The 21,605-nt window shown below is 34.9% G+C and overlaps 1 protein-coding gene across 1 annotated transcript in view; it reads left to right on the top strand.

The window, feature by feature from the left end:
- Nucleotides 1-21,605, top strand: part of LOC138697796 (centrosomal protein of 135 kDa-like) — a 123,569-nt gene that overhangs the window by 89,092 nt on the left and 12,872 nt on the right. The window contains exons 16-20 of the mRNA XM_069823308.1: nucleotides 10,764-10,889; nucleotides 12,527-12,680; nucleotides 14,668-14,865; nucleotides 17,076-17,252; nucleotides 20,780-20,815. Of these exons, the coding sequence (XP_069679409.1) occupies nucleotides 10,764-10,889; nucleotides 12,527-12,680; nucleotides 14,668-14,865; nucleotides 17,076-17,252; nucleotides 20,780-20,815 (691 nt within the window). The remainder of the gene's footprint in view (nucleotides 1-10,763; nucleotides 10,890-12,526; nucleotides 12,681-14,667; nucleotides 14,866-17,075; nucleotides 17,253-20,779; nucleotides 20,816-21,605) is intronic.

The raw sequence follows: 21,605 nt of genomic DNA, 5'->3' as shown, positions 1-21,605 counted from the left end.
TCAATATTTTCAATAATTATTATTCATAATCCTGTCACTTTTCTAGTTCGACTTACAATAGAAAATTCGTTGCATATATAATACTCGTATTATAGTATTTTATTTATTTTGTGCCGTCATTGTGGTTTTGTTTTCAGAGTTCAGCTTTCTTCCTCTGGTTTGTTTCTTTATAGATTGCTAATTGTGCTGGTCATTGAGCCACTATGCATTAATATGTAGTTATTTTTTTCCTACCAGATAATCTCTCTGCATAGCGATGATGAGTTTTCCATTTTATACAGGCCAAGTCCATGAACCTACTGTCGCAGTTTGGATGCGAAAAAAGATCCGCTTCTGGGAGAACAAGAGCGGAAAATTGTATTTGTAAGCGAGTTGATGCAACTTTCAACTTAAGTTTTTATGCTTAATGGCAGTTGCATGTTAATAATAAATGAACTAAAAGGCACGCGTGGACATAGTATGTGTGCAGAGAACCTGAATCCACTTTTATTGAACGTTTTTATTCATTTTAACGCATGTTTCGAATAAAAAAATATTTTTGTTTTACAAAAATTAAATTGAAACATCATAATAACCACTAGTTATATATTTTCAGCAGTTCTAATGAAGTCTTTGGCTGTTGCAAATATGTGTAGAAATTAAATTTCTCCAACGCTTCTGTTTGGACTAAGCCTATAGATATACTAGACACAAAAATAATTTTGACGGGCTCCTAAATCCATTGACTTTCCCCCACCATACGCAGGGTTTGCATGCATAATCAGTAATCACCAATCGGAGTCACAATATGACCTTGAATCCGAGCTGTCATTTGTACTGTAGCGAGCCCGTGCCATTAACACGTGATATTTAAGATGGTAAAGCCTCGTTCACACTTTTCAAGTAACTTGAATTCAAGTCACTTGAAAGACGAACTTGAAAACTGTGAACTATGTTTCAAGTTGGCTTGAAATCAACGGCTTGAATTCAAGTTTCAAGTGAAGTTGGATCCCTTTCTACATTTTACTTGACTTGAAAAGTGTGAACGTCACTTGATAACTTGAATTCAAGGAGAAAAGAGCAGGAATTTAAATTAACAGCTATTTTAAGAGCGTTAAATTAACAGCTGATTCTTTTTCAGTTCTACTAGGAACGTAAAAATAATAGCAAACAGCAGTAAGTGAAATAATGACCAAATATTTGAGCTTCTGAAGTTGTATAAAATTCACGAAGGCCTGCGGATTATAGAAACTGCAGTTTCGTAATAGAAATGCAAAGGAAGCTGCAAAGAAAGGAAGAGTTCATTGAAGAACTGAACAGCAGAGATTTTAACGTGGACACAGATGAGATAGCCTATGAAAAATAATAAAAAACTATTAAACTGTAGATAGAAAAGAAGTGAGGAAGATAAGAGGGATTAAGAAGAGAAGAGCGTTGCTTGAAGGGATGACATTTATCGCCGAAACTGGCATGGTTCAATGTGGTTGATAGATTTTTGTGGGGGAACTGTAACAGCTTCAAGATAATCATTTTCAATTATGGTAAATCAGACTCGCTTATGTTTTATTACATTTGCGATAAGAATTATTAAATCTGCTTGAAGATTTCACTTATTCTATTTGTAATAGTCAGTAGTCGTGTATTTCTCTTATTAATCTAATTCCTAACCCATACTGAACAACGCGTTTTCCATTTCTTCAACATATTTATCATTTCCCTGGCACGGAGACTTGCTACTACAGAAATTCCTAATTGCACAACATCCATGGACGCCATTTTATCCTACTTGAAACAAAATAACTTGAATATGTCTGAACGGCGACTTGAATTCAGGTACTTGAAATCACGTGACTTAAATTCAAGTTACTTGAAAAATGTGAACAGGCTTAACCCATCGGTCTTGCTGGTGGGAGACATAGGGCGCATGCGCAGATAGCTAAGCATAAAACAGTGGAACGGAGTACGCTAGCATTCCAACTCCAAGTCTATAGAGACTCTACTCAGAGACTGGAACTCATCATAACCCAATCACCTTGGAAATCTCAAATTTCACATCGTTTAACAAATCTAAACTTAAAATTAAGCGTTGTTTGTCATTGACATCAAGTTTGCCTAAATAGAAGACGTTTTGAGAATACATGGTCGTTCATACCACATCAGTTTCCATGAAATTGTCTTCATGTCGGGGTTAACATTTTGAATCGGATGGACAGGACGATTGTAACATCTACGAAGATTAGAGATTACGTCATAGGAACTATTTTTATTAAAATGCAGGCTCGGTTCGAAATTTTGAAAAATGCAAATGAAAGGGCAGGGTATGTGTACTAAACGACACAGCATCATACTACTTGAAAGGGCAGGCTATATGAATGTGCTACTTGAAAGGGCATTATGTACTAGTGGAGTGTGGTGTCCATAAACGATCCAGCATCATGCTACTTGAAAGGGCAGGGTATGTGTATATGCTGCTTGAAAGGGTATTATGTGTACTAGTAGGGTATGATAGGTTAGGGTAGCGATCAAACATCTATAAACGACACAGCATCATGCTACTCATGCTTATTGCGATAGTTGGAATAGCATTACAGCACACATAGCGACCCCAAAAAACCCACTGGGTTACATCCATACTGCACGGCGACCCACAATTGCATTACACAAACACGCTGTCTGTACGATAACCATATCTCACTGCCATCCTCCTAGTGATGCAACCACATACTCGTACTATTTATTCACGGACGGCGGTCGACTCACAACTGAATTCATATTGTTTTCTGTGCGATAACCATACATCACGCTGGCATTTAGTGATGCGATCACATACTATGGATATTACAACATGCGACGTACGGTATTTCTTGATATCATCGCTTAACTTTGAAGAAAAAAATAGTTGCCATACCTTGTCCCAATCTTCGTAGATATTTTTGTTCTTTTCCTTTCTTTCTTTCTTTTTCTAACAAAATTACCTACTCACGAAGTAACTATCAGTATTGTGAAAGTAAATCATTGAAAGAGAAGTTTTAAAATTAAATCAAATTTACATTCAATAAACATTCGCTCTCGCATTATAAGGAGTTAGGCCATCGGCGTGATCTAGGACTAACGACCAGATTCGTGCTTCGAAGTCTACGCTGGGGCTTGGGTTCCAGTCTCCTCTGTGCTGAATATCTGTTTGGTTTTTATCCGAAGTTTTAGAAAACTGCAAAACGAATGTTAGATAATTCTATAGAAAATCCACCCCACAAAAGTACGATTAATTATAAATTTCTTGCACACTTGATGATTGCACAGCTGATACAGCATCGTTAAGTAATCTGTAATAATTAATCCCTTAAGATAGAGGAATCTCGAATGGTTCTTCCTTGCTTTTATACTGTTTATTCGCTTTTCAATTCCATAGAGAATGTCTGAAATGGAAAAGTGGAAGGAGAATGAATGGAAAGCATTTATTTTACTAATTTTAATCTTAGAAAGGTAAAGCAGTGTCCATTAAAGGTACTGCTAGTTATGTTTAGAACAACTCTACGCTTAAGAGTTTTTCTCTGCAGCGAACTTTCACATATATGTAGTAAAAACGTTTGTAGAGGTTACTCTTGTGTCAAGATATTATAACAAAGCTGTATGGAAATCTGCCGTTTCTTTTGAAGACCGTCTTAGGCAGCTTTCTCACTTTTAAAAGTTCATTGCCTAATACGTCTGGAGACTTACGTTTTGCATTTACCCCAACCATGAAAGTGCCGATATCTTTAATATAGGGTTGTATCAGAATAAAGTTAGATTTTTAGGCATATATTCATATATAGGAAATTAGAAAGTAATAATTTTATTATTAGTATCATCATCACTATCATCTGGTCTTACCAGTGGCGACTCGTGATATTTTTTGTATGTAGGATATGAGATTGACGACTGATGACCAGGACAGAAACTAATATTAATAATAATAATAATAATAATAATAATAATAATAATAATAATAATATATATTAATAATAATAATAGAGCATGCAAAATCAATACAAGTAGGCCTATGCTAGTCTTTGACTCACCATTCTGGAACTGGCAATTTATTAGTAGTGAAGTTCGATTCTCCTCCCCTTTTAGTTGCGAAGATGGCTCCTAATCCATTGTACTGTCCGATATTTACCGATGCTCCGTCGTACGTTTGCTCAATTAATTTCTTGCTGCAATTAAATTCTTCTAAATGATCAAATACAACTTCAGATATTCTTTCGGCTGTCCTGTCATCTGAAAATCCTGTTAATTCTTGTATTTATTATATCTTATTTTATTTATTTTTATGTAATTTTATTTTTTATTAATTTTATTTTTATATTATATCATTTTACATTATTTATTATTTCGTTTATTCTATTCTTTTAAAATGACCAATGAACTGCATTTAAGGAGGCTATAAGGGTACTTTAAAATTCTTATTGTTGTCTCTGACAGGGTCTCCACCAGCCAGAAGAAGGGTCGTAGTATTAGGATGCATGGACATATCCTCAAACACGGTTAAACTCAAGCCGTATCCCACCCTCCGCACCCTCCCCTGTCCACTAACTTCACAGCTAGAAATACTGTTTCCTGACAACTCACGACAGAAAGTGGAAGCTTAAAGAAAATTAATACGGCGGGACGCATTGAAAATCAAAATCTGTAATTAAAATGTTTTCTATCCTCAGAGGCACGAAATTAAACTGTAGGATCATCCTCATATCCTTCATGGAGGAATCGCCACTGGGTCTTACGTTGTATAGACTTTAGTTGTCTTCGGTGGCCTAGTGGATATCATACTAGCCGTTGAATCCGAGTTTTGCGGGTTCAAACCGGACCAGAATCCGTGAATTTCAAAGTGCGATAAAATCCTTTGCATGGCCTCCTCCGGGAGGGAAGTAAAGCTGTGGATCATGCGTCATAGATTAACAGCACAAAGAACGCTGATCGTGATACAGGGCTCCGAGCATAATTTGATGGCTATTTCTCGCCACGTTCAGTAACCTCTATTCTGAAAGTATCGTTAAATTGAATACTACTACTGCTACTGCTATTGAAGTGTCCAAGAAATCTTCAATAGCCATATCGGAAATTTCTATATATCAGCCAACCAATTTATTTGTACGTAATCAAGGTAGGTGCTCAAATAGGAAGTATTATGACCAAGGTAGGAAATTGGTACCGAAACTGTTATGTTGTGTGAGCATGGACTATATATATCTACCGAATGAACAATAGTAACGCAGCTTTCAACGTCAACAAACCAGCAAAACAAACATGTACGGTCGGATGGTGACCAACATGTACAATCGAATTGTAACCAAACTTGTTTTTGTACCAATGATCCATGGCCTTACAATAAAGAAAAAAATGAGCAAATAATATTGTATGAAAAAGACAATAACTGACAGTTAGAATCTTCGTAATTTTAAATATAAAATAATTTACTCATACATATAAGAATAACAAATCTAATACATAATTCTGTGTCTAGCCTTGTTACATTTAATAATAATGTACATTTTCAGCTTAACAACGAAGATATACTTAGAAAAACAACATTTGTACCCTGAAAATGTTCGTTCTCCGTCACAAGACGTAACTGGAGCAAATCTGAAATATGATACGGTATTCTTTACTGTATCACCAAGTGAACAACAACTTTGTGAATCTAATAGTGCATTTCGTATGTGGCACATTACAGTGAACCCATAATTCATTTCAAGAAAAACTTTTCATTTTTGCTTTAATGACTATTGGGACTTCTGCGGATTGGTAGAGATATATATATATATATATATATATATATATATATATATATATATACTCGTATTTGAACAAATAATTATTAATAATTGATTAAATGGCGATCTTACTCGTATTAATTATGTAAGCCGCACATGCTTACATAATTAACACGAGTAAGATCGCCATTTAATCAATTATTTATATTCAAATGTTAAAAGTAGTGTACGAAAGATTCAACATGAAATAATTATTGTTCCACATCTCGCAGCGTCAGTCATTTCTGGATTGCAGCAGCATGATTGCTCTATGGCAAACAAATTATTATAGTCACAGCATTTTTCACTTTGCTGATACTAACTTTTTGTAACAAATTACCTATAATGTACAATACAGCTGCCGTTGTGTATTATTTGTATGATGATCACGTTATCGATTTCATAAGGAGAGAAAGTGAAGTAACTACTAGTCTAAAAAAGATAACCTAATTGGCTACTTCTGTTTGAGGTCAGAAAGTAACAAATGTGTTGATGTAAAGCATTGCACGTTTCTACGAGAGTGCAGGCATTTGACCTTGGTGTATATTATATTATATTATAGCCCGGGCTATACGAGCGGGGTTTCCTGCTTCGAAACCAGATACTCATCGAACCTTAGTTTAGTCGGCTGGTGTGGGTTGGAAATGCGCCTAGCTGGGTGTCAGCGTTATAATTGTATGATGATGATGATGATAATAATAATAATAATAATAATAATAATAATAATCATCATCATCATCATCATCATCTAGCTGTCATGGAATTAGGTCATTTGTCGAACTGTTCCGGTCGCACTGTCCAAAAGTCTTTTCCTAGGTCTTCCTTGACTTCTCCTTTCTCTCGGGACGCAGTTCTTCAGAATTTTGGGTAATCTGTTTCTTGCCATTCAGTGTACGTGTTAAAATCATTTTGTTTTATTATTTTCAATTTTGTTTATAATACTGGAACTATTTTTAATGCATGTTGAATCTTTCGTACACTGCTTTAACACTTGAATATAAATAATTGATTAAATGGCGATCATACTCGTGTTAATTGTGTAAGCATGTGCGGCTTACAGCTGTTTCGGTGTTTCTTCACACCATCCTCAGAGCCTACTAGATCGCGGCGTCATCTCGAACTCCGAACACATAACTAATACTAACCACACATACAATAGCATAAATACAGACATGGAAATCCTACACATGCAACCCAAAAACCAAAAACTCAACACGCTAGAACAATGTGAAATATACAGACACACTAAAACACACCCTGATCAAATTCTCAACACACAGATCAATTTCAGAACTTTGACACCACATTTCAACACTTTTGAACAATCGAACGCACCCACACAACAGGCAGCGAAGTTCGAGATGACGCCGCGATCTAGTAGGCTCTGAGGATGGTGTGAAGAAATACCGAAACAGCTGTAAGCCGCACATGCTTACACAATTAACACGAGTAAGATCGCCATTTAATCAATTAGTTATTTTTAATAATAATAATAATAATAATAATAATAATAATAATAATAATAATAATGACGTGTGTGTGTGTCTCTAATGCTTACCCACTTCACTTGCATGATTCGGGTTCCCCATACTGCGAATAGATGACAGGACTGTGACCCATTTTCAAGTTGCACACCACTTCGGTGGGCTACGTTATGCATGATGTGTATCTGTGAAGAGTTTATATCTTGTACTAGGGGTGTTCGTGTAATTGTAGTGTAGGGAATGGGTGAGGATGATGATGAAGGTGAGGAAGAGAGAAAGGGAAAGCCAGTTCTGACACGTAGCCTACTCCTGTCGAATAGCACCAAGCTTAACGTCTCCATCCGACGGATGAATCACTAACAGTGACATATGCTTTCTCTTAATAATAATAATAATAATAATAATAATAATAATAATAATAATAATAATAATAATAATAATATCATCATCATCCCTGTGGAGTAACGGTCAGCGCGTCTGGCCGCGAAACCAGGTGGCCCGCGTTCGAATCCCGGTCGGGGCAAGTTACCTGGTTGAGGTTTTTTCCGGGGTTTTCCCTCAACCAATACGAGCAAATGCTGGGTAACTTTCGGTGCTGGACCCCGACTCATTTCACCGGCATCATCACCTTCATTTCATCCAGACGCTAAATAACCTAGATGTTGATACAGCGTCGTAAAATAACCCAATAAAATAAAAAATAAAATCATCATCATCATCATCATCATCATCATCCTTGGCGCGACTGCCCATGAAGATTGATCAGCTGGCTGCTGGCCTTTCGTTCACATATTTCAGCAAAGGTGAACGATCATCCAACTAGAACGAAGGTATAGTGTGGTTAGCACGATGATCCTGCCCACCCATTATAGTTGATTATCGTAACAGGATTTCGCTATCTATCGCAGCTCCCCAAATTCATCACGACGTTGGCTGGGCACCAGTCCCATATACTGGCCGAAATTTCATGGGAAAATTTCTTCGCTGATGAGGACTCGAACCAGCTCGTATTGCATGATGCGAGTCCTAGGCATGAGCCTCAGGCCACGATGCTACAGCGCGGAACCCAAACATAGTCTACTTTTTAAACTAATAGGTGTCTGTTATAGTTATAGTGGAAGACGCGGGAGTGGAGACCTGAATATTTTACAGATTTTTTATACACTTACTAAGAAAGCTTAACCTGATCCTCTTTGTCAGCATATTAATCTCAATGAAAATGTAATCCTTCCATGGGTCATTCAGAAGGAAGTGAAAGTATGAAAGTTAGCTGAGCCACATCACATAGGAGTGTTATGAAAAGATTATAGACGTTACACAAATCATCTTCCTAACAGGTTTGAGTTTGTGACTTAAAGGAAATATGCTTTCTTTTATGTAATGATTGGGTCATCTTAACAGCCTCTTTAATTATTAATTTTTAATAATATATAGTGGTGTATTCTCACTGATATACAACTTATAATTATATGTCCGCCGAGATAGCTCTGTGGTAGCGCGTCTGCCTTTAGACTAGCAGGCCCGGGTTCGATTCTCGGAGGGGTCAGAAATTTTCGAAACTAGGAGAGATGGTGGTGTACAACTTCTAATCACTAAATTGTGCACCAGTATGCCTGAGTTAAATCCCAAATCTCTCCGCAGTGCATATGAAGAGAAGGCATATGTCACTGTTGATAGTGATTTGTCTGTCGGATGGAGACGTTAAGCCTGGCGGCTCCCATGGTGCTATTCGACAGAAGTAGGCTACATACCAGCACCGGGTTTCCCCTTCTCCCTTCCTCATATTCATCATCATCCTCACCCATTCCCTACACTACACTTACACGAACACTTACACATACATTCACTCTAGTACACGACATAACTCTCCACAGATACACATCATGCATAGCATGACTCGCTGAAGTGGTGTGCAACATGACAATGGGTACGGTTCTGCCGCAATATACGGAACACGAATCACGCAAGTGAAGTGGGTAGACATTAGACACACTCTTTTAATTACACACTTTGAGTATAGACTCTTTCTTGTAATACTTATTTTATGTTTATTCATCTGTTCATAAAAGAAAGCTTGACCAATCCCCATTATAGACCTAGCCTACACTTTTATGCAGGATGGAAGATGATCAGTGACATTCCTTTTAAGGGCCGAATCCTTAGCTAGTATGAATGGAAGAGTTCTGTACCATTTTGTTTCTTTGCACTTAGATTACGCCCCTTTGGAATTCCCTACTGAGTAGCCTAATGTCAGAAACTGTCAGACATCAAACGAATTTAAGAATAGACTAAGGAAGTATTTTTCAAATAATTTTCGTTAACAATAGTAGTTGTTTCAATTTTTAATGGTTATGTATATTACATGATAAATATTTAAATGGCATTATTATTATTATTATTATTATTATTATTATTATTATTATTATTACTTTTTCTTATCAGTGTTTATTATTGTTTCGCTAACACTACTTATCTAACTTTCATTATTTACTTTACTTTTATTATTCACTATTTGTAGACCTACTCACTTTCATATTATTGTTGTACGGTCTAGATATTAATGTAATAATTTCTGTAAGGCTATTGTATTCGATTAGAGAAGGCCTTCTGGCCTTAGCTCTGCCAGATTAAATAATTATTATTGTAATTATTTATTACATAAGCTGTACGTAGATAGGCAGTTTATTTTGCACAGATGTTCAGCAAGGCAGTCATGACCAGTTTCCATCCTAAATAGTTTTTCTTGGCATGCTGAAGGGGGCAGCTCTGTCCTTGATGTTCTGGTATGCTCTTTCACAGAAGTAAAGTAAAAGAGGACTCGTCATAATTAAACGATATGATCTCTAGTACAAGGATACTGAAAGGAAGACGCTACAAAGTCAGTGGAAATGGGTTACAATTTCGATGTGGGAAGTGGAGTTCTTCTCCTTATCATTAGGACTTGATATCTGTTCTCATTTTATTGTCTGAAATGAAGTCTTGCACTATACCAATAATTCCACATTGTCTTGATTGTCCTGTGTTTTTCACCCTCCTTAATTGAGTGAAGGTAGACAATTACCGATATAACATTTTTTGGTAATTTCCTAGGAGACGTCGTTGCACATAGGCCAGTTTTACACTAATCCTAAACATTTTATTAACTATTGAACAAGTTCTGAATTATAACCTAAAATAAGACACTTTCTCCGGCACTTATTCATAATAAGGTGAAACGAGTAACGCATCTTGTATTTTTGGTCCAGGGAAAATACTTCGTTTAACCGTGGTCTATATGCAACGACGTCTCTTAGCAAATTACCATGTCGAAAATAAAAAATCCAAAGAGATCAGTATAATCTTTGGTAAAAGATGTATTAACAGGTTAATGCTGAAACAGTTGGAAAAAAAATTAATACGAACATAAACAATGACATTCTCATGTTTTTTCTACACTATAACTATTAAATTTGTGTTTAGCGGTATTTTGTATATTAGAAGTAACCTATGTATTGTTTTAATTTCCACACAGCATTGCATTGGAAGATTTAGCTGCAAGAGATGCAAAGTCAAGGAGTGCTGAATATGATGTGGAGAGTTTGCGGCGAGAAATAGAAACGTTGGAGCGGGCAAGAGATGCTGCACTTAATGAGAACAGGTTAGGAGTAAAAATCTTAATATTCCAGATTCAATTCACGGAGTTGAAGTTACAGTATTCTTTATTTGTCATTATTTTTTAATTTGATTTATTGTTGCTATTGTTGTTGTTGCTACACTGTTGCTTGTTTTGTAATTAATTAAAGACACTAGTTTTTATTAAATAATTGAATAGATCACAGGGCCTTAACGTCAAGACTCCGTGAAAGAGTAGGTATGATCTGAAAAGCCAAGAGTATTTCTAAGACCGATAGTTATATAAAATTGCACAAGCTAGAACTACTAAAATGCTAACTGTACATTAACAGTGATGGTTTCAAACTATTTTTCTCGGAAGAGAAGAAGGGGAAGAGAAGATTGAAACAGTTGAAGGGACTGAATGAAGATAAGACATAGCATATAATATATTTAATATGATAGTGCTTTGTACTTCCACTTAGCAAAAAGCTTTCCCATTACAGGCCCCGAAAGCCACTTAGGATGGTGGGATGTTAAAATTATTATCTCACGAGATAATAGACTTTGAGTAGCAGTAGGGATGTGATGGTCACCTTGCTGTCGAGAAAACACCCTGGTATCGATACCTACTCTTTTCTGTTATAGGCTGATATTTCCAACTTCTATTTAGTGACTATGTACCTATATTTTATTACTGTTTTTGTTATTATTATCATTATTATTATTAATATTAGGGAGAAAAATTCGCTCCAGCGGCAGGAATCGAACCCAGGTCCTTGATTTCACATACCAAGTGCTCTCACCATTGAGCTACGCCGAAGTTCAATCCAAGCACTGGATCGAACCCCTCTCTTCCAGAGTTTTTCCCTTTGTGGCCTGATCCAAATTGGACATATATGTTGCCAATGGTGAGAGCACTTGGTACGTAGAACCAAGGACCCGGGTTCGATCCCCGCTGCTGGAGCGAATTTTTTCCTCTAATATTAATTGTTACCATAACAAATGTATTCTGTAGGACCAAAAAATAATAATCTTTATGTAGATTATTATTATTATTATTATTATTATTATTATTATTATTATTATTATTATTATTATTATTATTATGCTTTGCTAAAGGTAGACCATTCAATTACTGAATTAAAGTTAAAAATTAAGTAAACTACCAGTAATGGTACGGTATCTTTTTTTAATTCATTGGTTATTTTACGACGCTTTTTCAACTGCTATGGTTATCTGACGTCCGAATGAGATGAAGGTGATAATATTAGCGAAATGAATCCAGGGTCCATCATCGAAAGTTACCCAGTATTTGATCTTATTGGGTTGTGAGAAAACCCTGGAAAAAACCTCAACTAGGTAACTTGTTCCAACCAGTATTTGAACCTGAGCCTGTTCGTTTCACGGTCAGGCATGCTAACCGTTACTTCACAGGGGTGGACTAGTAATGGGTATCATGAGTAGTTCATGTTAAATTATGATCTTAAAGTAAAAAGATCCATTTCTATGGGAGAGAACCAATATTTTATGTCTGATCTATGTAGCCTATGTCCGAAAGGACGAGAATTCTTAAATTTTTAATTTAGTAATGTACATTAAATTAGTCGTAAGTTACTTAAAATTAAATTAATGTTTTTGTTTCACACTAATATATTAGAATAATATTTCGTGTTACTTCAGGCTGCTTCATTCTGACCTAGCAAGTTTGACAGAAGATTGTAGACGTGCCAACAATGATCTAGAACTCTCTCGACAAGAAGTAGAAAATTTAAAACATCAATTACAAGAATATGTGTCTGAAGTACGGCGGTTTGAGGATTTGCTTGCAAGGAAGGTAGGCCTATATATAAGTAAATTTGATTTAGATTTATTTTCAAATTTTCATTTATTAGGCTAACATTTTAAATAGGAAGTTAAAGAATATCCTTAATAAAATTTTTAATATTTACTACTCTACTATTATTAAGCTTAGGTGATTTACGACTATTTGTAGGTTTCCTTCCAAAATATATTATTATCCAACATATAGTTATTAACGGAATAAACTTTATCATTTCGTTACTATTAAACATAAACACAAGAAAGTCTTATCATACATATTCCGAAATAAACAATTGAAAAGTAGTGAACATGATATTAATTAAAAGTAAGAAATTATGAGAAAAAATCAATGAATATCTATAAAGAAATTCATAAATGTAATACTAGCATTAAGTTATGTCATTCAATATCATGATGACCTTGTGAATACCATGCATGCCATTAGATGAGATTGAAACATGGCTATAGATCATGGATTCTTAAATTGCATTAAAAATCGTTACTATGACTTCTTCCGAAAGGAATGTAGGGAATGTCCTGTATTGTAAATTTATAGCACATAAAATTAACGTGAATCAGACAAAATGGTCTTCTATGTAGCTGTTTCTTGTTTCATCATACTGTATATTCTGTTTCGTTGCCCAGCATCTCATTTCAGACTGCAGATGTTTTTGAAGGACGTTGCTTCGTGAGATCACAGAAGCTTCTGACGAACAAAGCCAAAAAAAAAAAATGTGGTCGCAATCGGCTTCAAAGACCAGAACACTTAAGATCCTAATAGAAAATCACTATTACATAGTATTTTGATTTTATATCATTAAGTTATTTAGTGAACATGGAATTCATAATTTTAATAAATGAAACACAGGCGTTAGGTCCTTTTTATAATGTCCACAATTTTAATGTCCATTACATAAAAGTCCATTGCACTGTGTCCATAAATATATGTCCACTTTATTTTAGTCCAATTGCACAAATTTTATGTCCACATTTTTACGTCCACTACATGATTGTGCAATACATTATGTTCATCTATAAATTTACTTAAATTCCCTACTCATCTCTTCTGCCTGTTCATCTTCATATAGCTTCAGATGATAACTAATAGCTTTGAGGTAAATTCTGATGTGTCCTTCTTCGTTGTAGTGGTTGTAATTCCGAACAATCTCCTCTACTCGACTTAAATTTTGTAGGTACGATCTTTTAATAGGGTGTCGCACATTCAAATGCCCCCCAAGCAATTGGATTATTATAATTTCATTATTCCTTTGGTTTTTCTTGATAAATTCCATGAATTTCCAGACCAACACGTGATGTGTGACGATGTGTTTCTGAAAGCGATTGTGCCAGCCCTCAACTGCGTTAGTAGTTTGATGTTGTCCTGCCAGAGCCTGATTATAAGTGTTCCATATTTCAGGTGCTAATCTAGGTGGCATTGCTCTTCTTCCTCGAGCAGGTGTTCCTTGAGTGTAAGTTCTTTCTATGTACAATGCTAAATCCATTGTATCAGGCTAAATATTATCTGTAAGGCTATAGAAACAGCCTGAATATCTTCCAGTGGTACAAAAGGAATTGACTTAAATAAAAGTGGACATAAATGAAAGTGGACTTAAATAAAAGTGGACATAACAGTCATGGACCCAAAAAAAATGGACGCACATAAAATATGGACATAAATGGAAGTGGACAAGAATATTAGAGGACATAAGTCACATGGACATGGTTTTAATGGACTTAACGTCTTGGAAGCTTAATAAATAACTTTTGTTTTACTAACACGAATACTAGTATGTTTTATTTTTACAAAGTTTTGAACCATGTTGTGTTAGTTTTTTTCTCTACAAATTAAATTATAACAACATCAAAATTAATGTTTTAGATTATAATATTATTCTACTCATATAATTGCTATGTGAAATTCTTGTATTTAATCAAATTTGCAACTGTTGGAAGTGTAAATCGTATAACACCTACGTTTCTTTAACATATTATTACTGTAGGAAGAGGAAAGGACTGAAATGTTGGACCACTTCCGCAGTCTCAGCATGGAGGCCTCTGCCCTAGAGAATAATAATCATAGTTTAGAATCAGAAATGCAGGAAACTAAGACGCAACTTCTCGCTACCAGTGATCGTATAACAGATTTAGAACATCAATTGGAAACAAAGGATTCCTTGGTGCATAGTTACGAGCTGCAGGTATGTATATTTTGTTTCATTTACTCATTGTACAAATTATAATAATCGTTTTGAACTAAGAGTTTCAAACAACATGTTGTAGTACTTCTTTTCAACATTACATTGTCATACTTACTGACTGGCTTTTAAGGAACCCCGAGGTTCATTGCCGCCCTCACATAAGCCCGCCATTGGTTCCTATCCTGAGGTAGATTAATCCATTCTCTATCATCATATCCAACCTCCCTCAAATCCATTTTAATATTATCTTCCCATCTACGTCTCAGCCTCCCTAAAGGTCTTTTTCCCTCCGGCCTCCCAGCTAACACTCTATATGCATTTCTGCATTCGCCCATGCGTGCTACATGCCCTGCCCATCTCAAACGTCTGGATTTAATGTTCCTAATCATGTCAGGTGAAGAATACAATGCGTGCAGTTCTGTGTTGTGCAACTTTCTCCATTCTCCTGTAACTTCATCCCTCTTAGCCCCAAATATTTTCCTAAGCACCTTATTCTCAAACACCCTTAACCTATGTTCCTCTCTCAAAGTGAGAGTCCAAGTTTCACAACCATAAAGAATAACTGGTAATAGAACTGTTTTATAAATTCTAACTTTCAGATTTTTTGACAGCAGACTGGATGATAAAAGCTTCTCAACCGAATAATAACATGCATTTCCCATATTTATTCTGTGTTTAATTTCCTCCCGAGTATCATTTATATTTGTTACTGTTGCTCCAAAATATTTGAACTTCTCCACCTCTTCAAAAGATAAGTTTCCAATTTTTATATTTCCATTTCGTACAATATTCTGGTCACGAGACATAATCATATACTTTGTCTTTTCGGGATTTACTTCCAAACCTATCTCTTTACTTGCTTCCAGTAAAATTCCCGTGTTTTCCCTAATCGTTTGTGGATTTTCTCCTAACATATTCACGTCATCTGCATAGACAAGCAGCTGATGTAACCCATTCAATTCCAAACCCTCTCTGTTATCTTGGACTTTCCTAATGGCATACTCTAGAGCAAAGTTAAAAAGTAAAGGTGATAGTGCATTTCCTTGCTTTAGCCCCATTACATTGTCATACAGAATCTAAATCGCAGCTTTATTTCGGGTGCTGAATTCAGATACAGAAATTAATATCCTTTAACATTCGCATACATTGACATACGCCCACACAAAAACATTTTCAACGATAACTTCGAAATGACGCATCAAAAGACATAGGTTGTTTAACAAAAAGGGTTCCTTATTGTTATATCTAACTCCCCTCAGAGTTTGTCGCAGAGGTTTTGAATCATCCTGTATATGCCTAATTCCAAAAATAATTTGTATTTAATTAACAGTGTCAAGAGCTTGATATCATTATTTCACTAATGAAGTCCAAATTGAATTAATGCTGAAAACAAGTGCTCTGAACTTCTTCTTTTTTTTTGGTATATCTTAGAATGTAATAGTAATATGGGTTACAAGAGCGGTATGTTGAAGTTTTCATGTTCGAGGAAAAGTTTGAAAAAGCGAGCTTTTTTAATTTGCGAGAATTGAAAGATAACATACTGCTCGTGTATTGTACATTATTTTGTGCGAAGATCGTTTATTACATACCTGAAAGAGAAATTTCTAATTAGTTGCAGTGAAATCTCCATCTTTGTTTCTGTTCAACGACGGCAAATTTGCAAAACAAAAATATCTATCTTCAACATTGTTGCTTTAAAATGTTTTCTGTGTTTACTATACTCCAGCAGGCCGTGATATACGTCTGTCTTTTTTTTCCCCCCAGTCTATGATGAGTCTGGAATCTTGTTGATTTTTTCACGGCTTCCTTAATGTTACTTGCATCACGAATGCAGTAACTTTAGTGGAGTTGTAGAGTTTACTTAATTTTTGCAGAATAATTAACAGTGCAACGTAGGTGAAATTGCAGTGGTAAGTTTCCAATTTATAATTATTACTATATTGAACGTCTCTAAAAATAATATGTTAAAAGCCTAAAGCAGTAAAATCAATATGTCACTTAAGCGGTAAGAAGAGGGAAATTGTTATGTGTGTTAGGTTTGGAATACTGAAAGTGGAATTTTAGACTTTCCACGGATTGGTTTTGTGCAGAAACCAAGCAAATACACACGATCTTGCACAAAATAATTTTTACAATGAGGGAAGCTGTAGTTTACGAAATATAAATCAGAATATTTTATATGTAAATATTATACACGAATTGAATTTTAGATTGCAGAATTATCAGGAAACATTGCCAGGCTTGAGACTAAAATTCATGAAGAAGCAAATAATAGACGAAGAGCAGAAGAGGACTTGCATATAATGCGAGAGCTATGTACTAAACTGGACAGCCAAAAAGAAACATTGGTGCAGCAAGTGACAGAGAATGACCTCGTTAAAATGCAGGTACGAGAGTAACTCTAGTGACTTTATAAATAATAATCTTGAACACCTCTGTAGACTACCTCTAGTCTCTTTTCTTCTTGTTCTTATTACTCTAATGTAGTAATGTATTAGCATGTTCAGATTTGCAACATTTCATTTAGTAATGGAGAAAGTAAGTTACAAAAAAATTACTTAAAGGGTTAGTGGTTGTAGAATCTTCGGTGTAGGTTATATTCAAGAAAAATTAAAAAAAAATTAAGAAACATATTAAAATATTCAAAACGACATTTTTTGTGACCAATATAATTTCAAATGTTTATGTTCATATAGAATTTATACTTAATACAAGATGAACATGGAACAACTTTCTGAATTCTTTAATGTCTAAAAGTAAATTTACACATACAGTGTGTTTTCGAAATAAGTGTATAAACTTCGGGAGTGTGTTACCTACACCCAATAAAGGAAAAGAGTTCGTAATATATGCATGGAATTGCATAGTTTTTTTAAAGTTATAATTGAAAGATTACATTTAACACTTCATTATTAAAGTATATATCAATAAAACATGTTGATCCATTCAAATGATGTTATCAATAGACAACCATACACACTGATATGGTCATGAATTAACAGTGGCGAAGCTCTTAAGAGGCATTTGAGGCTTACCCTCCCTAAAAAATGCGAGTTATTATTCTTGTAAGTTTGTAATAATGATATATCGTAACAGTTGGTTGTACTTCAATTCTTCCATATATTAAGTTCACTGTTGGCAGTCATTCCAGTATGGAGAGAGCAGTGTGAGCAGCGAGGCTTAAGGCAAAAAGCCTCTGAAGGTATGACTACATTCTTGACCTGCAAGCTTGAGGAGGGACTGGGGAGGGGGTATCAATTTGCTACATCTCCATACAGGACAAGGCTAGCTTTCCGTCACAGTATTATGTCGCTCTATATTGGTGTTCTCTGAAAGTGCTGCTGTGTTGAGTTTAGTTTAATCAAAAGTATATGCATATGCAAATGTGTGTTATATATTGATTTTGTGTAAAATGACTCATATTGAGAAAACATTAATTAAGTAATTAATTAATTCATAGTGTTCTGTCCAAAGGCAGATCTTTCACTGCAAATCCAGTTTCTCCAATCTTTCCTACTTTCTTCCTTCCTCTTTGTCGCTGCATATGACCCATATATCTTAATGTCATTTATTATCTGATATTTTCTTCTTGCCTCGAACACTGAGAGAACATTGAGGTCATTATTTGTAGAAATAAAAGAGAAACCATTTTCAAGTTGAACATATGAAACAAAATGCGCTTACAAAGATAGGAGATCAACACCACTTTTACATATTAAAATAGAGGGTGGAGGAAGACAAAATATACATTTACAGTGTTCATGGTATAAGAAATAGGCTATTCTTGGCTAACAGGGTGTTCTGAGGCAAAAAGTTTTACCTGTATTTTGTTCGGGGGTGAAAATGAGTGATCATCATCTTATGGGTCTGTGTCACAAAAAATTTTGATAGAAAAGTCGATAAACATCTGTTCTATAAAAAGATACAAGCCTACCCAGTATTTACACCTTAGCTTCGCCACTGGAAATTAATGAAGATTCCTTTCTACATTAGACTTATACCTACGATGCATGGTATACATGCACATGACTGATGGAATTTGCTTTCTACATTAGACTTGTAACTAAAATGCAAATGTGTACACGTGAGTGGCAAATTATTCATTTGATGAGCAGGCAGACATAATTTTCATGTACACTTACTTTAGTACTAGTGGTTGCAAGGTGACACAGCTCTATCATATAGCTTTCCCAAATTGGTAGCAACATTCTCATCAGTATACCATTGAGTTGTATAGAGTGGAAGAGCAGCGTCTTGTACAGGGTGGATTTTAGTAGGTGTGGAATGCAAATGAAAAATTTGACGAATATGATATTGTTATGAATTCATTTTCTGTGTTACGCGATTTGATGAACCACAGCATTTTTTTTCAGTAAATAAACGGACATTTTCTGTGGGGGGGGGGGAACAGGAACATCACTGCAGTATCGTAAGGCACACTCTTATGAAGAGTAGGACGTAAATTCTTCTTTTATACTCCTCTACCAATGAAGAAATGTTCCTGGTGCTAGCAAATTTACTTATTTTAATCTGGAATGTAAGAGCTCAACTTTTTCCTTGGGTAATCCTAAATCTCTTATTAAATCATTGAGTCCAAACTGGTAAACTCTTCAGGACTTTCACTTTCTACATTACACAGCCTTCTAGATTATGTTTCTGATCCTCATCAGCAGGTTACAAGGCGCGTCCATAAAGTAACTAACTGCGTTACTGGTGTAGACAATTTTCAGCAGGACGTGAAAATGTGCATGACGAGGAGTGCAGTCACAGACGACCTTGTGGAGCAACGCACCATCTGCTTGCTCATGACGTTAGGCCCATAGATCTGGCACAGCTGACGATAAATTTCAATCAGCGCTATGCCCTGTGCATTCAAAAACTTTATCACTGATCGCACTTCACACGTGGCGGGAGCTGGAATAGGAGCGTCCATCTTAACCAATGCAATGAAGCTACTGAGAGCACTTGGGAAGTTCCGCTAGCGCATGTGCCATGCCAGGACATTATCACATACACGCAATCGCTTCACGCAACATATGGTTTGCTAGCTGTGGGACGAGTGGGAAAGTTACTTTATGGACGCGCCTCGTATTACAAAATTTTACTTTAGAGCACTGGGTTATGGATGCAGTAAAATCATTAATATATTAATACTATAAAGCATAAAATATAGTTTTGTGTAAAAACAGTGCGTGATGTTAGTTATAACTAAAATAACTAGCCATCTCTGGACATTATATTTATAAAAACTCTTCTCTCATTTGGGTGTGAAAGAAAATCATTCTTGAAGTTTATACAAGTATATTAATAATTCAGAAACATATCTATGTGTATAATTAATCGAACTAATTAATTAAATTTTTATTTGTTCGTATGCTAGAAGTCATGTACAGGTACACAAAATTTACTACAATATTTTTTCGAAATAATAGTAGTTCTTTTATTATTCTATTTATTGGAATAAAATGAAAATTTTGTATTTAGCTAACTATTGAACATCATTCAGGAATAAATAAGTTTATAATAATAATAATAATAATAATAATAATAATAATAATAATAATAATAATAATAATAATAATAATTATTATTATTATTATTATTATCATAATTATGATGATGATGATGAGGACGATGATGACGACGATGATGATGGTGGTGATGGTGACAACAAAAACAGTTTTAAGTTCAGTGACAACATTCTGGAGTGCTTTTGACTTATGTTGCTATGATAACAATTCTTGAGTACCGTACTCTGGAAGTGGAATATAGATGAAGATGGTTCAGAAACATAAAATTCTTGTTCTCCTCGAAACGTTATAATTATCGCACACACCATTGTGGAAACTTAGAATAGTATGTAATCTTTTCTGTCTTACTGAATATTTCTGCTTTAATTTGGGTCAATTTCTAGAAGCAACTCTGGAAGGACAACATATCACCTAACATTGTAAGTACTAAGCCAATGGAGACATAAATTGTGAATCGAATTAAATGTTGGATCATAAATTTCATTTTTCAGCAAAATACAAAGCATTTTTGCATGTTAAATTATATAATAGAAATTTTATTTTAGAGATCTTTTTTGGAGTGTTTTTGTAATTTCAGTTATGTTAAAATATTATATTGCTTGATTTTCGTCCAGTCTTCCCAGGTAGAATGAACGAAATAATTTTCTGTGCAATTTTAATAAATGTTTCCATTCAAGTCGTGAAGGTATCCTATTAACTCTAAATGTATAAAAGTTTTGGTGAGTAGTAATGAGCATAAGATCAGTTAGTGATTTTACTTTGCTTCCTGTGCAAAATTACTTGTCATGTGTGAGTTAATGTGTATGAATGCATATATTGCTCATGATTTAACAATGAAGTCACCATCATTATTGCTTCCTGTTATTTAAGAACTATAGCAAACTTCTGATTATTTATGCACAGATTGTTTTGCGAATTTTTCGCGCGTGGTTCTTCAGATTTTTATGCTTGGAGCGTAAAACTTGCTGTTACAGTAAACAAGCAAAACTGTTTCGATTGCTCAAATGCTTTATTCTTAGAACATTAATCCAGTTATAAGAGAGATTATAAATGTTTTCAGTTTGAGAGTGAAATATAAATAAAAGTGTCTGTCTCAGATAAAATTATGAGTTTTTGATAATCCGTGTCTTTCATTTATCTGTTCACTTTTGATCCCTATTAACCCAAATAATCCGGGATTTGCTGAATATCTGTCTACATTTCTAAAAC

This window comes from Periplaneta americana, chromosome 4 (assembly GCF_040183065.1).
Source record: "Periplaneta americana isolate PAMFEO1 chromosome 4, P.americana_PAMFEO1_priV1, whole genome shotgun sequence".
In the NCBI taxonomy this organism is placed as follows: Eukaryota; Metazoa; Arthropoda; class Insecta; order Blattodea; family Blattidae; genus Periplaneta; species Periplaneta americana.
This window is presented reverse-complemented; position numbering and strand designations above follow the sequence as displayed.